Source organism: Mauremys mutica, chromosome 4 (assembly GCF_020497125.1).
Source record: "Mauremys mutica isolate MM-2020 ecotype Southern chromosome 4, ASM2049712v1, whole genome shotgun sequence".
Lineage (NCBI taxonomy): Eukaryota > Metazoa > Chordata > Testudines > Geoemydidae > Mauremys > Mauremys mutica.
Window position 1 is genome coordinate 6787683 of NC_059075.1, and position 16708 is coordinate 6804390.

Sequence of the window (16708 nt, forward strand, 5' to 3'; positions counted from 1 at the left end):
CTGGTGCCAGATGCTTCAGAGGGAATGAAAAGAACAGGGCAATTATTGAGTGATCCATCCTTTGTCATCCTCTCCCAGCTTCTGGCAGTGAGAGGTTTAGAGACACCCAAAGCATGGGGTTGCCTCCCTGATCATCTTGGCTAATAGCCATGGGTGGACCTGTCCTCCATGAACTTACCTAATTCTTCTTTGAAACCAGTTATACTTTTGGCCTTCACAACATCCCCTGGCAATGAGTTCCACAGCTGACTGTGCGTTGTGTGAAGTAGTATGTCTTTTTGCTTCTTTAAACCCGCTGTCTATTTATCTCATTGGGTGACCCCAAGTTCTTGTGTTATGTGAAGGGGTAAATATAAATTCCTTATTCACTTTCCCCACACCATTCATGCTTTTAAAGACCACTGTCATATCCTCCCACCCCCCAATCATCTCTTTTCCAAGCTGAAAAGAGCTTTTTAATCTCTCCTCATATGGAGGTTGTTCCATACCCTTAATCATTTTTGTTGCCCTTCTCTGTTCCTTTTCCATTTCTATGTATCTTTTTTTGAGATGGGGCAAGAAGAACTGCATGCAATATTCAAGGTTATTTATATAGTGACATTGTGATATCTTCTGTCTTGTTATTCCTTTGTTAATGGTCCTAACATTTTGTTAGATTTTTTTGACTGCTGATGCACATTAAGTGCATGTTTTCAGAGAACAATCCATGATGTCTCCATGATCTCTTTCTTGAGTGGTAACAGCTAATTTAAATCCCATCATTTTGTATGTATAGTTGGGATTATGTTTTCCAATGTCCATTACTTTGTATTTATCAACATCAAATTTCATGTGCCATTTTGTTGCCCAGTCCCCCAGTTTTGTGAGATCCTTTTGTAGCTCCTCACAGTCTGGTTTGGATTTAACTATCTTGAGTAATTTTGTATCATCTGCAAATTTTGCCACATCACTGTTTACCCATTTTTGCAAATCTTTTATGAATATGTTGAACAGCACTGGTCCCAGTACAGATCCTTAGGGGACCCAGCTATATAACTCTCCACTGTGAAAACTGACCATTCTTACCCTTTGTTTCCTGTCTTTTAACAAGTTACTGATCCATGAGAAGACCTGCCCTCTCATCCCATTGCTCTTTGTGCAAGAGCCTTTGGTGTGGGACCTTGTCAAAGGCTTTCTGAAAGTCCAAGTACACTATATCAAATGGTTTACCCTTGTCCACATGTTTGTTGACTCCCTCAAAGAATTCTGACTGACTGCTGAGGCATGATTTCCCTTTACAAAAGCTGTGTTGACTTGTCCTCAACAAACTGTTCATCTAGGTGTCTGATAATTCTGTTCTTTAACATACTTTCTACCAATTCGCCTTACTGGCCTGTAATTGCCACGACTGCCCCATGAGACTTCTTTAAAAATAGGCTTTACATTAATTATCCACCAGTCATCTGCTACAGAGGATGCTTTTTAAGCAACAGATTACATACCACAATTAGCAGTTCTGCAATTTCATGTTTGAGTTCTTTCAGAACTCATAGGTGAATACCAGCTGGTCCTGGTGATTTATTACTGTTTAATTTATCAATTTGTTCCAAAACCTCCTCTATGAACATCTCAATCTTGGACAGTTCCTCAGATTTGTCACCTAAAAAGAATGACTGATGTGGGAATCTCTCTCACATCCTCTGCAGTGAAGATTGAATTCTTTGCATCTTTCAGCTTCTCTGAAATGACCTTGTCTTCCCTGAGTGCTCCTTTAGCACCCGCATCGTCCAGTGGCCCCTCTGATTGATTGGCAGGCTTCCTGCCTCTCATGTACTTAAAAAAAAATGCTGTTAGTTTTTGTGGCTATTGCTAGTTGAGCTTCAATTTTTTTTTTGGCCTTTCTAATTATATTTTTACACTTGACTTGCCAGAATTTATGCTCCGTTCTATTTTCCTCAGTAGGATTTGACTTCCAATTTTTGAAAAGATGTCTTTTGGTCTCTGCCTCTTTTATTGTTGTTTAGCCATGGTGGCATTTCTTGGGGCCCTCTTGCTGTTTTTGTTTTATTTGGGGCATACATATAATTTGAGCCTCTATAGTGAATTTTTTTTTTAAAGTTTCCATGTATCCTGCAGACATTTCACTCTTGTGATGTTCCTTTTAATTTCTGTTTAACTAGCTTCCTCATTTTTGTGTGGTTTCCCTTTTTGAAGTTAAACGCTACTGTGGGGGGTTTCTTTGGTATCTCCCCCCCACCCCAGCATGTTAAATTTAATTACATTATAGTTGCTATCACTAAGCAGTTCAGCCATATTCACCTCTTAGACCAGACCCTGTGTGCCACATAGGACTAAATCAAGAATTGCTTCTCCCCTTGTAGGTTCCAGGACTAGGTGATCAAAGAAGCAGTCATTAATGGTGTCTAGAAATGTTATCTCTGCCTCCCACCCTGAGGTGACATGTTACCAGTCAATATGGGATAGTTGAAACCCCCCATTATTTCTGTTTTTGTAGCCTTTCTAATCTCCCTGAGCATTTCAGTTTACAGAACATATGATCAATAAAGGATTCCAAAATCTGGAAGGACTGTTTAAAAAACGAATATTGTAAGTATACCAGAATAAATGCCTTGAAAACACCACTGGTAATGAGTGGGCTGATGTCTTAACTGCTCAAAACTCTTTAAATCTGGATTAGTAAAGTGAATGTGACTAGCCATTCTTCTAGAATAGCATTATAATCCTTTTCTCCCTTCATTCACCCAAGATTTCTTTAATCTATTCATAAAATAGCAGACTTTAGGATTCAGGTGCATTGATAAATCCATAAACTACTTGCACTTTTGCTTTTTTCCTGGGCCTTTAAGAAGTTATATAGCCTATGAGAACCTCAAATTGTTGCTGTAATTACGAAGAGTATATAAGCAGCAACCACTATCAACATTAATTTACGATTTGTGGTGCTTTATAATGATTAAAAACAAAGGCAGCAAAGAAAATGGAAAATTGTATTACCTGATCATTTTATTTTCCAGATTGCCGGGTTTGCTAATCCTGGCCAAAGGACTGTCTTCTCTGCAGACAGACCATGGGCAATTTAACACTATGAGTGACAGCCTCATTTAGGTAAAACTCACCAACCTACCAACCCGTAAACTCACCAGAAAAGTTTTTTCCAAGAGTTCAGAAAAGAGTTGTTAGAATGATTTGTGTGTTGGAAAACGTGACTTACAGTGCAAAGCTAAAGAAATACAATCTATTTCGTTTATCCAAGAGAAGGTTAAGAGACCACTTGGTCATGGTCTACAAGTACCAAATGGGGAAGGTTTCTCGTAGTAGATGGCTCTTTAATCCATCAGGAAAAAAAAGGCAGAACTAGATCCAGTGGTTGGAATCTGAAGCAAGACGAATCCTGAAATAAATCTTTTCCAGACTCTCCCTTCTGGCCTTCAACCCTCCGACCCCAAACTTGCCAACCTCCCCACACTCCAGGACCAACCAACTCAAAGTGGCACCAGTCCCTGCCATAACAACAGATGCAAAACCTGCAGACATATCTCCATTGCTATAATAATAAAAAAAACAACCAAAATTTCAGGATCCATGGGTCCTACACATGCCTATCACATATGGTGTACCTCATCCAGTGCACTAAAGGTATGTCTACACAGCAATTAAACACCCACAACTGGCCTGGGTCAGCTGACTCAGGCTCACAGGGTTGTAAAGTTACTGTGTAGACATTCATGCTTGGTCTGGAGTCTGGGCTCTGGGACCCTGCAAATCACCTCTCCCTTCATCTCTACTCATGGCATTGACAACACTTGAAGGATAAGGAAGCGTCACTGGACTGGGGAGGGATCCTGGCAGAAAGGAATTCAGCCAGCAAGACCGCTAGAACACGAGAGAGACTTTTGCTTTGAATTCACTAGCTTGTTAAGGTAGGTGCGAGTAGTGCTTTACCTTTTATTTCTTTGTAACCAGTGTTGATTTTTATGCCTCATTACTTACAATCACTTAAATCACTAGCTTTCTGTAGTTAATAAACTTATTTTATTGTTTTATCTAAACCAGTGTGCTTGGATTGAAGTGTTTGGGAAACTCCACTTGAGAGTTATATGCACAAAACCTGTTAATAAAATGATGGACTTTATATGAGCTTATGTTGCCCAGGAGAGGGCTGTGCAGTACAAGACCCATCTGGGGGAAATGCTGGAACTGGGAATTTGCTGGCGTTACTCTGCAGTGTAATTCAAGAGCGGCTGGCTATAGCACTCGTACTGTATAGCTGGGAGGCTGAGCGCGCGCAGGCCAGGAACTGGTTGCTCTCACAGCGAAGCAGTGTAAAAGGCACTCCAGGTTGGAGAATGAAGGGGACACAGCTGTTCAACAGTCCCGATTGTACCCTTGGTATGTCAGACCCACTAACCCCCTTTTTTGTCCTGTGGCTGCAGAGGTGTTAACTGGCTACTTCACCTTGAATGGTCTTTTACAATGTGTTAACTACTTACGCTAAACAACCTGTTCCACCTTGTATTTAGCTGTGACACTGAGGGCTAGTCCACACTGGCTTGTGTAGTTGCGGCAGAGTGCTCTCCCAGCACTCTAAAAAACCCCACCTCCACGAGAGGTGTAGCTCCCAGTGCTGGTGCGCTGTCTACACTGGTACGTTACAGCGCTGAAACTTGCTGAGCTCAGGGGGTTGTTTTTTCACACCCCTAAGCAAGACATTTGCCGCGCTGTAAAATGCCAGTGTAGACAAGCCCTGAGTACCTTCCCCTGACCTGAAGAAGAGCTCTGTGTAGCCTGAAAGCTTCTCTCTCTCTCTTACCGGCAGAGGATGATGACTGGGAAGTAGTAGCCATCACACAAAACATAAGGAGGGAAAGAGATGCGGCATTAGGCAGCAAGGTGACAGTCCACTCATGGAATTCTGACTACCCTTTGAACTATTAGGGACTATTTGTTTGATTTATCAATCTGCTTTTAGGTCTGTTTTTTCCTCCCTTTTACAGTATATATTCAAAATTAGTAACAATGTTAGAATTATTAATATTTATACAGGATATTATCACAACACTAATTTAACCAAAAATGCATTTATTAAATCCAAAGGCCTAACAGTATTGCTCTAAACATGCCTAAAGAGCCTAAATAATATGGAATTTACTATATCCAGGCAGTAACAAAACATTTATATAAGCTTTTGATCAAGATACTTACGAATGGAATAAACCCAAGGGTGTTTAGATACATATTAGCCTGCTCAGGCAGGTGTTAGCAATGAACCCAAGAGTTTACTTTTTTATATCCTTTAACAAACAAGTGATGCCATTGCCAATTACCGACTGCAGCTAAAACCAATTGGAGACAGTTCACTCTTCTTTCCAGTCCTCATCCAGATAAGATTTACAACTGCCTTTGCCCCTCAAGGCTTTTCCTCCCTCTTTTCCCCTCCTTCTTGCTAACCAATAGTTTTTCCTTTCCACCTGGGTTCACACCAGCCCTAATTTTTGAGATAACACTGGTATAGGAGGTGGGAAGGGCCATGCTGACTCTTTTGAAGACAGACTCTGTCTTAGGGTATGTTTACACAACGAAATTAGGTCAAATTTATAGAAGTCGGTTTTTTAGAAATCGTTTTTATAGTCGATTGTGCGTGTCCCCACACAAAATGCTCTAAGTGCATTAAGTCGGTGGACTGTGTCCACAGTACCGAGGCTAGCGTAGACTCCTGGAGCATTGCACTGTGGGTAGCTATCCCGCAGTGCCCGCAGTCTCCGCTGCACATTGGAATTCTGGGTTGAGAGCCCAATGCCTGATTGGGCAAAAACAGTGTCGCGGGTGGTTCTGGGTACCTCTCCCTCTGTGAAAGCAACGGCAGACAATCATTTTGCACCTTTTTTCCTGGGTTATCTGTGCAGACGCCATACCATGGCAAGCATGGAGCCCGCTCAGCTCAACATCACCGTATGTCTCCTGGGTGCTTGCAGACGTGGGACTGCATTGCTACACAGCAGCAGCTCATTGCCTTTTGGCAGCAGACGGTGCATTACGATTGGTAGCCATCGTCGTCGTATTCCTGGGTGCTCTTTTAGCCGACCTCGGTGAGAACGGTAAGGGGCGCCTGGGCAGCCATGGGAGTGACTCAGTCAGGTCATTCCCATCTTCTGCCGAGCACCCAGGAGATGACGATGGCTAGCAGTCGTACTGCACCATCTTCTGGCGAGCAGCCAGGAGATGACGATGGCTAGCAGTCGTACTGCACCGTCTTCTGGCGAGCAGCCAGGAGATGATGATGGCTTGCAGTCGTACTGCACCATCTGCTGCCAGCCTAAGATGGAAAAGATAGATGGAGTGGATCAAAAAAAGAAATTGACCCAATTTGTTTTGTGAAATCAACGGCCTGCTAAACCCAGGGTTTTGAGTTCAATCCTCGAGGGAGCCATTCTGTGTGACAGTTGTTTGTGTTTCTCCTTAATGCAAAGCGAACCCTTTTGTTGATTTTAATTCCCTGTAAACCATGTCGTCAGTCGCCCCTCCCTTCGTCAGAGCAACGGCAGATAATTGTTTCGCGCAAAACCAGGCGAGGAGCCCACGACAGCGCGGTGACGAGAGGGACATGGTCATAGACTTCTCACAAAGTATGGGCGGGGCAATGTGCCCCGGAAATGTGCACATCATGCTGATGAGCTCTGCAAACACACTGACCAAACAGGAAATGAAATTCAAAAGTTCACGGGCCTTTTCCTGTCTACCTGGCCAGTGCATGTGAGTTGAGAGCGCTGTCCAGAGCAGTCACAATTGAGCACTCTGGGATAGCTCCCGGAGGCCAATACCATCAAATTGCATCCACACTATCCCAAATTCGACCCAGCAGGCCGATTTCAGCGCTAATCCCCTTGTCAGAGGTGGAATAAAGGCATCGATTTAAAGAGCCCTTTAAGTCGAAAAAAGGGCTTCATTGTGTGGATGGGTCCAGGGTTAAATCGAGGTAACGCTGCTAAATTCGACCTAAAGTCGTAGTGTAGACCAGGCCTTATTTACAACCATCTGCAGTCATCCCTATCAGAGGTCTTCTTTCCAGAAACTTCCCCTGATTTCATTAGTTATCCTTTGAACCAGACATCCTCACTACTTCATTTCTTCTAGCTCTGTAAGTCATTACCTTCAAAGCCTCTCCTTTACTCACCAGTTAGGGCCTTTCTTTACAACATGTATTTCTTTAACCTTACTTAAGCTAACTTTAATCATCTGATTTTATATGTATTCTACAATCATCTTTGTGCCTGTCCAGGAGACAAAGCTTCTGAGTGTAATTTGGTACTCCTCATCCCTCCCACCACACCCTTAGGTTATATAAGACACTGTCGTACAACACCATCTCACTGATAACATGATCCTTAACATGGTGGTGAAAGTGAAAGGGCTAATCTTGCAGCTCTGAACTCTAATAGGATTATCTTTTCTTTTTCTCCTTTCTGGGACAAAGATCGTTGGGATGTGAGGTGATCGATGAGAGCTCCACGTTGCAGGCCATCAACCATTATAATTATTTAGTAGGTAAGACTGAGACTGGTCAATGCTGTATAAACTAGGAATTTGGATTCCTTAAATCATCAACTGAAGACCACTAGTTTGAAACCTGAGTTTTTGGTTCCTTGTTTCGTTTGGTTCATGTTCTCAATAAGAACCAATGGAGATCTCTCTTGTATGCAGCTGCTTTATTAGCCAATGCTTTTACAGCTATCCCACCAAGAAGCCATTTTCCTTTGAATTTGGAGGAACACAGGATCTGTTCTGGACACATATCTGCCATTTAGGGATGAGCTAGCTGTGCCATCCGACAGCTGAGCTGAATGTCAATCTGAGCAGCAAATCTTCTGAGATCCAGGGATGAATTTATTATACAGACTGTAGCCTCATGACTGTTAAAATGAATTACTCCCTGCTTGTAAGGTTCAATGACTTGAGAGTATCACATCAGGTAAAAGAAATTGTGAAAAAGGAAGTTGCTGAAGCTTCAAAAATCCATTCTTACAGTGGCCTCCACTTTTTAAGCCACTGGGTACTTAAAGGAAGATCTCCTCTGATGGGATAACCTTCTTGTCTAGTGACACTGCTTGGACACCTCTTTTAGGTACACAAAGCAAGGAATGTTTGGGTTCCCATAGCTTGTAGAATTTGAGAGGACTACTTGCCTCTTCGAATTATCTAGGTAGTCCTACTTCTAGTAACACCCTTGAAAGAAAAATGGACTGGCAAACTTGAACTGGAATTCACCTGAGAGAGTAGGTATTTTGTCAGGAGATTTGGAGCCCAGCTTTTCAACAGTATTGATGGCATATCTAGCTATGGTGATGAAACAATCCAGAGGAAAATCTTTTCTTATTTCTTTGTCAGAGTATTCATTCAGCCCCAGAAGTTGATAAATATGCTCTAATTGAGTGGGAAGTTTTGGTTTGATTATTGCATGAAATCCTATGGCCTGTGTTACGCAGGTCAGAGTAAATCATCATAACCTCTTTTCACCCTAATATTTATTCATATACAACACATCCTTCCTCAGAGGAAGAGTTGACTAAGAGGAGGGAAAGGGAGAGTGTTTTGGGTTTTTTTAAAGAGATGTGTCTTCAGTTTGTTTGATTCTTCTTGAACTTAATTTTTTAAAGAAACCTTTGATGAAACATTCTCCCCTCAAATGTTGCGACTCCTCTGCTGGAAGGGGTTAAAAACTCCTGGTGGGTTGCCAGATGGGTAGGACTTCTCTGCCTGGGGCCCTCTCACAGCATTGAAATGGGCCAGTTAACTGCAGATAGGAACGCAAACTACTTGTCAGGCTTAGCAGAAGTGGCATGAAAGAATATCAGAATCTTGCACATCCTTGCAGATACTGTATTCCCTACCCCCATCCTTACAAGGAACACACACACTGATCAATCTCTTAAAAATTAAGACTGGGGTGATTTATTAATCTTGTTAAGAACTCTGATACAAAGCACAGTAAAAGGCCACAGACCAGTAAATAAAATGTGGCTTTTGGCCACTTTACAAATTCTGCTACAGTACTACCAGTAAAACAGACTCACTCTCACACCAGTTCAAACAACAAGTAGTTCAACTGGCAAAGAAAAGTTCCATTCACTTTTCAGTTTAAAAAGTTTAATAAAGCTTTAAGTGTTTGCTGGTTTAAATGCTACCAATTTCCAAAAGGGAATTTGTAATTAAATGAAGTTAGAGCTAAAGAACGTTATTAGGTTTGGAAGGCAAGACTTTGTTCCTAAGCCATAGGAAATGCTTCTGAATGTATAAGATTGCAAGAGTAGCAGACTGTATTACAGGCCTCAAGTCACTTAAATTTATACAGGTTATTAGCATTATCTGTAAATATACAATATAAACAACTGTACATACATGGCATATAGCTTTGTTCTCCGAAACAGTAGGCAACTCTTTAGCTTAAAGCAACAAAGAGTCCTGCGCATGCGTCTGACGAAGTGGGTATTCACCCACGAAAGCTTACGCTCCAATACTTCTGTTAGTCTATAAGGTGCCACAGGACTCTGTCGCTTTTTACAGATCCAGACTAACACGGCTACCCCTCTGATCTTTAGCTTAAGACACCTTTGCCTGCCAAAACAAAAAGGCACATCTGAACAAGATGCATGCTAAATACTAGGGATTCTTTCCAATAACTGGGTTAGGTAGTCCTAGGTTATTTGTCAAAATAATCAAAACTAATAGTGCATTCTGATATCTTCATTTAGATTTTCAACCCATTTTTCTTTTTCATCTTCAGCAGCAAATGACTGGACATTAAGACATGGCATTAAAAATTTGAGAACAGTAGTTGTCATTCACAAACTTCCTAGATTTACATAAAATTCGAAGGCAAGTAGCCAGAGGTTTAAAATCAGTAACACTATCCACCCTCATGCTTGTGTCGTAATTCCACTGTTCTTTTTTTTTTAAAGGCCACTAGTGCTCAAATTTGAAAAATTCCACAAACGCACCTTTTTTTCGGCTCAGTGCAATGAATTGATAGTTTAAATTCATGTAGTGTAGTTTACAGTGCAAAATATATAATCTTTATACTGGCATAGCTGTCGGCACTGAGGATCTGAGACAAGGCAATGCTACTGATCACCTGAGGGTAATGCTGTGGGAGTAGACAAAGAGCGGAGGGTGTATTCTTATTTTTTGAATTTTTAACTTTGTTTTGATCAGCAGCACTTTTGTAAGAGCATTATTTGTGAAAGTACTAAAATACACTGCCTTTTTTGAATAAATAAAAAGGAACTTTACAAATACTATTCCAGTGTCAATGACTAATATGGCTAAGGTCATTGAGGAGTTTCTGCATTTTCTAGCAAAAACTGTCTGTCCAAAGGAGGATGGGAAAGCTCCCTTTTGTAAGTCTTTGGTGGCAGTTTTGGTAACTGAGGGCTAGAATTTTGCCTTGGTGGGACTGGAGGAGCTGCAGGATGGGCAAGGTTGTTGTGACTTGAGCTGAGCACGTAGCAGCGACGCAGAACCCTTGGAGAGGGGGTGCTTGGAGGAGTGTTTGGTGAGCTTGGGCATGTGCTGGCTTCCCTGAACCGATCTGGATCTCTGTGAAAGCGTCCCACTGGCGGTGGCTGGAGGTTAAATGGACAGTTTATGAAGTGTTCTGGAGGCCGAAGTGGTACTGGTGGAGGGGTGTCAGGAAGAGGGTCTCTTGGAGGGGGTGGTGGTGGACTATGCAGCAGTTGATCAAATGGATTATTGTAAGCAGGAACTCTAGGTTGTATCTTTGGAGGAGGAGGTTGCCTTGGTGGAATAGCAGGAGGATCATCATCAGATTTTAAACTTCCCTGAAATACAGAAAAAGAAATCACCCAAAGAACCTTTCATTTCCTATAAAGTAATATATTTCCTGACATGCACTGAATGAAGGTGTAGAGTGAAGGGTTCGCTAGTTGAAAAAGTGACACTGTGTAGCCTTTAACGGGCAAAACATCAGGTTGAGAGAACTGATTTTTACAAACCCAGTGGTAAGAGTTTTTCCCCAAGATTACAATCATTCTAATATGTATACCCACCCACAAAACAAAGAGCAATGCATCATAGTGTACTGTGTTCATATCGTTTATTTGCAGTTTAATTATGCTACTTCATGTTGTACTAGGACTAGTATTGCCATGTATTTTGTAATAGTAATGAAATCTTATTAATATGAAACTGCAGTTCAGCTCTCTGCTATTAAGTTTTTGCTAAGAAGTGGGGCAAACAGGGTAAGGGTGCTGCCTGTTCTGTGAGATTTATTAGGTTTGAACATTAACAAATCAGAATTAACAAGATTGCACTACATTAGAATACTGTGCACATGTCAAAGACCAATGTTCCATAAAGCTTATCAAATCCACCAACACGTTTACTAACAAGATAATTTAACTAACACACACACTATCACCTTAGAGTTAGAAGCATCCTGATCAAACTTTTTGCGTGGAGGAAGTGGAGGAGGAACCAGAGGCTCTTCACTTAGTTTATGTATACTACCACACGAACTGAAGAAAGATTCTAAAAAGAGATGCGGTGAGTTTCAGGTAGTGCACAATACAGTAAAGTGAAACATTCTGAAATTTTTTAGACAAAACTAGAAGCAAACTAACAAACAGATTCTTACAGACACAAGGTGGGTGAAGTTATATCCTTGATTGAACTAATTTCTGTTGGTGAGAGAAGTTGGTCCAAAAAGATATTACTTCACCCACCTTGTTTCTCTAATATCCTGGGACCGACACGGCTACAACAACGCTGCATAAAACAGATTCTTGGTATTCAGTGGAATCCCTAATTGTTCAACCTAGCGGAAGGAAGTTACTTTACCAGTCATTTTTGTAATTACACACTGCATTTCACAGACTTCTGTATGAAGTACAATATATACTCATACGGCAGGAATAAGCAATACTGAATGCCTCAATTTGACAGTCTTCCTATGCTCTCTGTATTTAGAAGATGAAAAAATGAAGGCCTGATAAGAAAAGCTAGTAGACAATGAAACTGTTTCATTTGGAAACTTTTTCATGAGGAAGAATTCATTGTCTTTAACTGGAAGCATGCAGTGGTGTATGTGGTTTTGGCATATGTTTAAATCAAAAACTGGTATGGAAAACCACCTCCTTCTGTCCAAAAAGTGATTACACCTTCACATTTGGAATTTACAGGGCTACTTATGCAGTTCTGTTGTAATCACACAGCAGAAAAAATGGTAGAGCAGACAAAAATAGTACATAAGACTCCAACTGTTACAACTTCTTTCATCCCCTTTAAAAGTTTTTTTTTTCCTCCAAAGAGAAAAAAGGTGGAAAGGGATATTTAAGAGTTCAGAAAAATACTAAATGTTAGGCATTTAACTAAGAAAACACTGGCTCTTGCTATAGCTTGTTTCTTTCCATTTATGTGCACGATCCAGATCAGTATGTTAAGTGGATTTGTTTTCCCAATTTTGTACTGTATTCTACAAGTCTGGATTTTCATAAAATCAAATTGCAAATAAAAATGCCTGTTTTTATTCAAGAGGATAGGCACAGGTGGCAGCACTGTTCTCAGTTGTATATCAGATGTACTACGCATATAAATACAGTGTCAGATCACCACATACGGTACGGAAAGTACCTTTTCTCTCCCTAATAGTAGAGCAAATACTTGCATGAGATTTTAATGCCAACAACTGTAATATCTAGTTACTTTATCTGTGCAGTTAGCCAGTCTTTATCAATTGAGCAACAGTGCGAAAAACACCAATGTTATTTGCAAGCTCAAACCCAAGCAGTCCTTAGATTTTATCCATCATTTTACACCTTTACTATGAGAGTTTCATTATTCTTAGGCTCTTATGGTACAAAAGTACATTTAGAAAGTGGAAAGAATTTGACAAACTGCAGGACTCAGGGTACTCACTTGACTGCGGCAAATGGACAGGAGCAAAGATGCTATTGTTACCTAATAAAATGAAAAATGGATCAGAAAATAAATTTTGCCACCAAAACAGTGTTCCCCCTTCCCTTCATCTGTTTATAAAACATCCCTGGGGTGCATCTGTAAAATATCTCTGATGTACTATCAAATCTATTGTTGAAACAAGGTACATTCTACTATATAAATATTTCAAGGCCAAAAGCTTTGAAAGTTATTGTTGAAGAATATATGGCTTTTTAAACAGTATTAATAAAAAGTTATAGTTAAGAATATACTGAATACTAGAAACATAGGAAATTACAACTGAATTTTGACACCATCAACCACCCTAGTCACCTTTTACCTAGAGGCTGGAGAGCCCTCACTATTTGCCACATGAAACTCAAGTTTGTCATGTAATCCCCTTTCTGGTGTTTAGTTTTATGATAATATGTGAACATAACTCTTCTCCTTCCATTCCAGCCCATGCAATATGTACTCAGAGGGTATCACAGGGTGGTAGTTGTATCCTTTGGATCCTGGCACCCAAATCTGTCAACAGGTGAACAAGTGTGAATGGTCAACTGCCCACTGACAGCGCAACACAGAGCAACCAGATTGAGAGGGGAGAGGAAATACTGAGGGTGGACTTCATTCCAGCACAGATGACAAACACAGAACCTATGCACTACTTAAAAGCCCTACTTTAGCCCTCAAAATAAGGCTTAAGTGGTGCATACGCCATGTGCTGACCTTCTGTGTAGGAGTTAATTTCACCTGAATGCACTTCACCCTCATCAGGCAGTCATAGGACTGAACTGAATGGGCAAGCAGCATTCTCCCAGAAACAACCACTTCCGTGGCTGTGCTTGGGACAGCTGTTTTAAGAGGGGGGAGGAAAGGGCACAGAGTTTAGGTTCTTTTGTGAATAACATTAGATGTTGACTTCCATTACGTCCTTGGTGCATAGCTTCTATAGGCGAGGAGTGCAGCAGAAACACAGTTAGTTCAACAGTGCTGATGAAGTAAGTACCAGCTCTGCTGGCTAAGCCTGTAACTTCCATGAACACTCACATGTCATTTGTGGGAGAAAGGGCAAACATGACAGGCCTGTGTTTGGAACAAGTTTCCCAAGCATAACCTCAGCAGCTGGCAACCACCGTAAACCATTTCAGGCCTCTCTGAAGCTTTAAAGGACCCATCATCCTGTGCCACTCCCAGCAGTAACAGACTCTGCTGAAAAGGTGCTCATGGGTTTCAACTTTTTAGTGGAACTCAGGGTTGCTCTATTTTCTCAATTGTCCCCATCCTTTCTCTTAAGAAAGACTTCCAATTTATTTCCAAAGCTGCTTTATATCCCATCACTATCAAAATCCAGTACATTACAGTTTCTTCTACAAATGAGACTTGCTTTGGCATTGTAATAAAGATGATATGCCATATTAAATAGCAGAACATTCTTGTTGGTGCCCCTTCTTTCAACACCAGCATCCCTTGTGACACCAGTGTCGCCTCTCTGCCAAACAGTACTAGATACTTGGCTATATCCAAGGAGAAACAATCAGTAACACACAGAGTCTGGATATAATTTGTGTTATTCTCTCACTCTCAGAACAGAAAGGCAACACCTTTCAGGAATCCCAACATCCCTGCTTGGCTTCCAAGAAGCAACTATGCCTCAAGAATTGACCCTATCAAGCCCAAGGCAAAGAGCAAACTCTCCTGTTACTTGTACAACTCGCTCTATACAGGACCTTGTAAAAACCAAGAACACCATCATGTGAATTTCTTCCAGGACTAAAGGCTTGTAACTAGAAAAAGAACATAGAAAGAAGACTACATTTAACAGCACCACCTGGTGTCACCTGCCATAACAAAACATTTTTTAAGGAACAACAAGAGCCTATGCAGAGGTGAGGTGGAATATCAAATGAAAAAACAAGTAAATATAAAATATATTATATACATACCATAAGAACTGTTGAGATCAATATCTAAAAATACACTACGTTCTGAAGAGGCAGACACTGGTGGAGTAGATGGCGTATTCGGAGAAGTCGGGGCCGATGCTGCTGACTCATGCTCTGCTTCAGTAATTCTACTGAAACTTATTTTACATGGCTCCCTTTCCAGTGGCGTTGGGTGACCTCGCAAGGTTCCAGAGGTGGAACCATGTCTGCCAGTATTGGGCCTTATTCCAGGAGATTTTAGAGGGTATGTTGTTTTCCTAGGCTAAAGGAAGTAATCATGATTAATATTACTAGTATTTAATACAGTAAACTAACAGTAAAAATGCCAACCCACTATCTGACATTGGAAAAAACAAACAACAAAGGAATTGAGTACAACACTCTGAACAAAAATCATAATTTTGTTTAATGGTAGGTGATTTTTATAATGGGTCTAAGTTTATAACGGGTCTGTCACTGTTTATTACAAACTACTCTTTATGGGGTTTTAATAAAATTGTGAAAATTTGCTCTGCTCAAGAAATCTTCCTTTCAATAATTCCAAAGAATTGTTAGTCTGGAGTTTCAGATGTGTGTCAATCAGGACAAACCATGGGAGTCGGCAAGTGGTGTACCAGGGGAGCTCTTCTGCAGAATGTAGTCAGAAGGAGCCAGAGTACAGGGGCAGTCAAACCACCTCACAGTAAGGGTGACGTGACAATCCTATTGCTTATACTGTAGAATTCACCAGGCCCTTACCCACATGCATAGATTCAAGAGTCGGAATCCCATGAGATAGGAATCTTTGAAGAATAATAGTTTTTTCTTTATTTTTATATATTCTGGTATCCGATTTAGTCTCTGGTATCTGATTCAGTCAGTATACAATTCTTATCCGTAAGAGTGACAGGTGCGGCTGATATGACATTGCAGTCAAAAGAAGCATGAATTAATCTGAATTGCACGAGATTACTGACTTGTAACTGAAGGTTCTTCAAGATGTGCGTTTCTAGTGTGCCTAAGATCAGAGACTGATATCAAGTAGTGTCCATTGGTCCGCACCCACACAGATGTTCTCCTTATGCTCCAACTGAAGGTATAAGAGGCGGGACGGACAGATGCTTCTTCAATTCCTCTCTTACCACCAAATCAGAAGAATTTGAAGAAGACTGAAAGAAGGGTAGGGTCATGGAATAGAGACAGGGATCCCACATCTCGAAGCATCATCAGTTACAGGTCAGTATACTTTTTTCTTTGAGTGCTGCTCCCTATGTGTATTCCACATGTGAGTGATTGATAAACAGGTAGTTAAACAGGAGGGGTCGGGGATGCAGTAGGTATAGATAGTTGTAATACTGCAGTTCCACCAGCTACATCTGCAGAGGAGGCTTGAACTAATGCATAATGTATAGCCACTCTACAGATGTTCCATATAGATACACCTCTCAAAGAGATGCCGCTGTGGTTGCCTGTGCTCTAGTGGAATGGGCAGTCACCTCCATCTGGAGGAGGAATAGAATGATGCAGCTGGAGATTCACTCAGTCTCTGAGCAGATAACGTCTGCCCTCATGACTGTTCTGCTACAGCAACAAATAAGCTTGATGATTTTCTAATCGATTTCATCCTTTGCAGGTAGAACACCAGCGCTCATCTGATGTCCAGAGAGTGAAGTGTTCTCTCCTCACTGAAAGCATAAGCTCTGGGGAACAATACCAGTAAGTGGATAGATTGAGTTATGTGAAACTCAAATTACTTTTGGGACAAATTTTGGGTGAAGGCGAAGGAAAATGAAGTGTCCTATTGGAGGATGGAAGGCACTGATTGCTGCTAGATG

The 16708-nt window shown here is 41.1% G+C and overlaps 1 protein-coding gene across 1 annotated transcript in view; it reads right to left on the reverse strand.

Moving 5' to 3' along the window:
- Positions 1 to 8923: 8923 nt before the first annotated feature.
- Positions 8924 to 16708, reverse strand: part of SOS2 (SOS Ras/Rho guanine nucleotide exchange factor 2) — a 91046-nt gene continuing 83261 nt past the window's right edge. Inside the window, exons 20-23 of the mRNA XM_045015297.1 lie at positions 14895 to 15156; positions 12928 to 12969; positions 11432 to 11541; positions 8924 to 10832 (exon numbers count right to left, since the gene is read on the reverse strand). Of these exons, the coding sequence (XP_044871232.1) occupies positions 10323 to 10832; positions 11432 to 11541; positions 12928 to 12969; positions 14895 to 15156 (924 nt within the window). The 3' untranslated portion in view covers positions 8924 to 10322. The remainder of the gene's footprint in view (positions 10833 to 11431; positions 11542 to 12927; positions 12970 to 14894; positions 15157 to 16708) is intronic.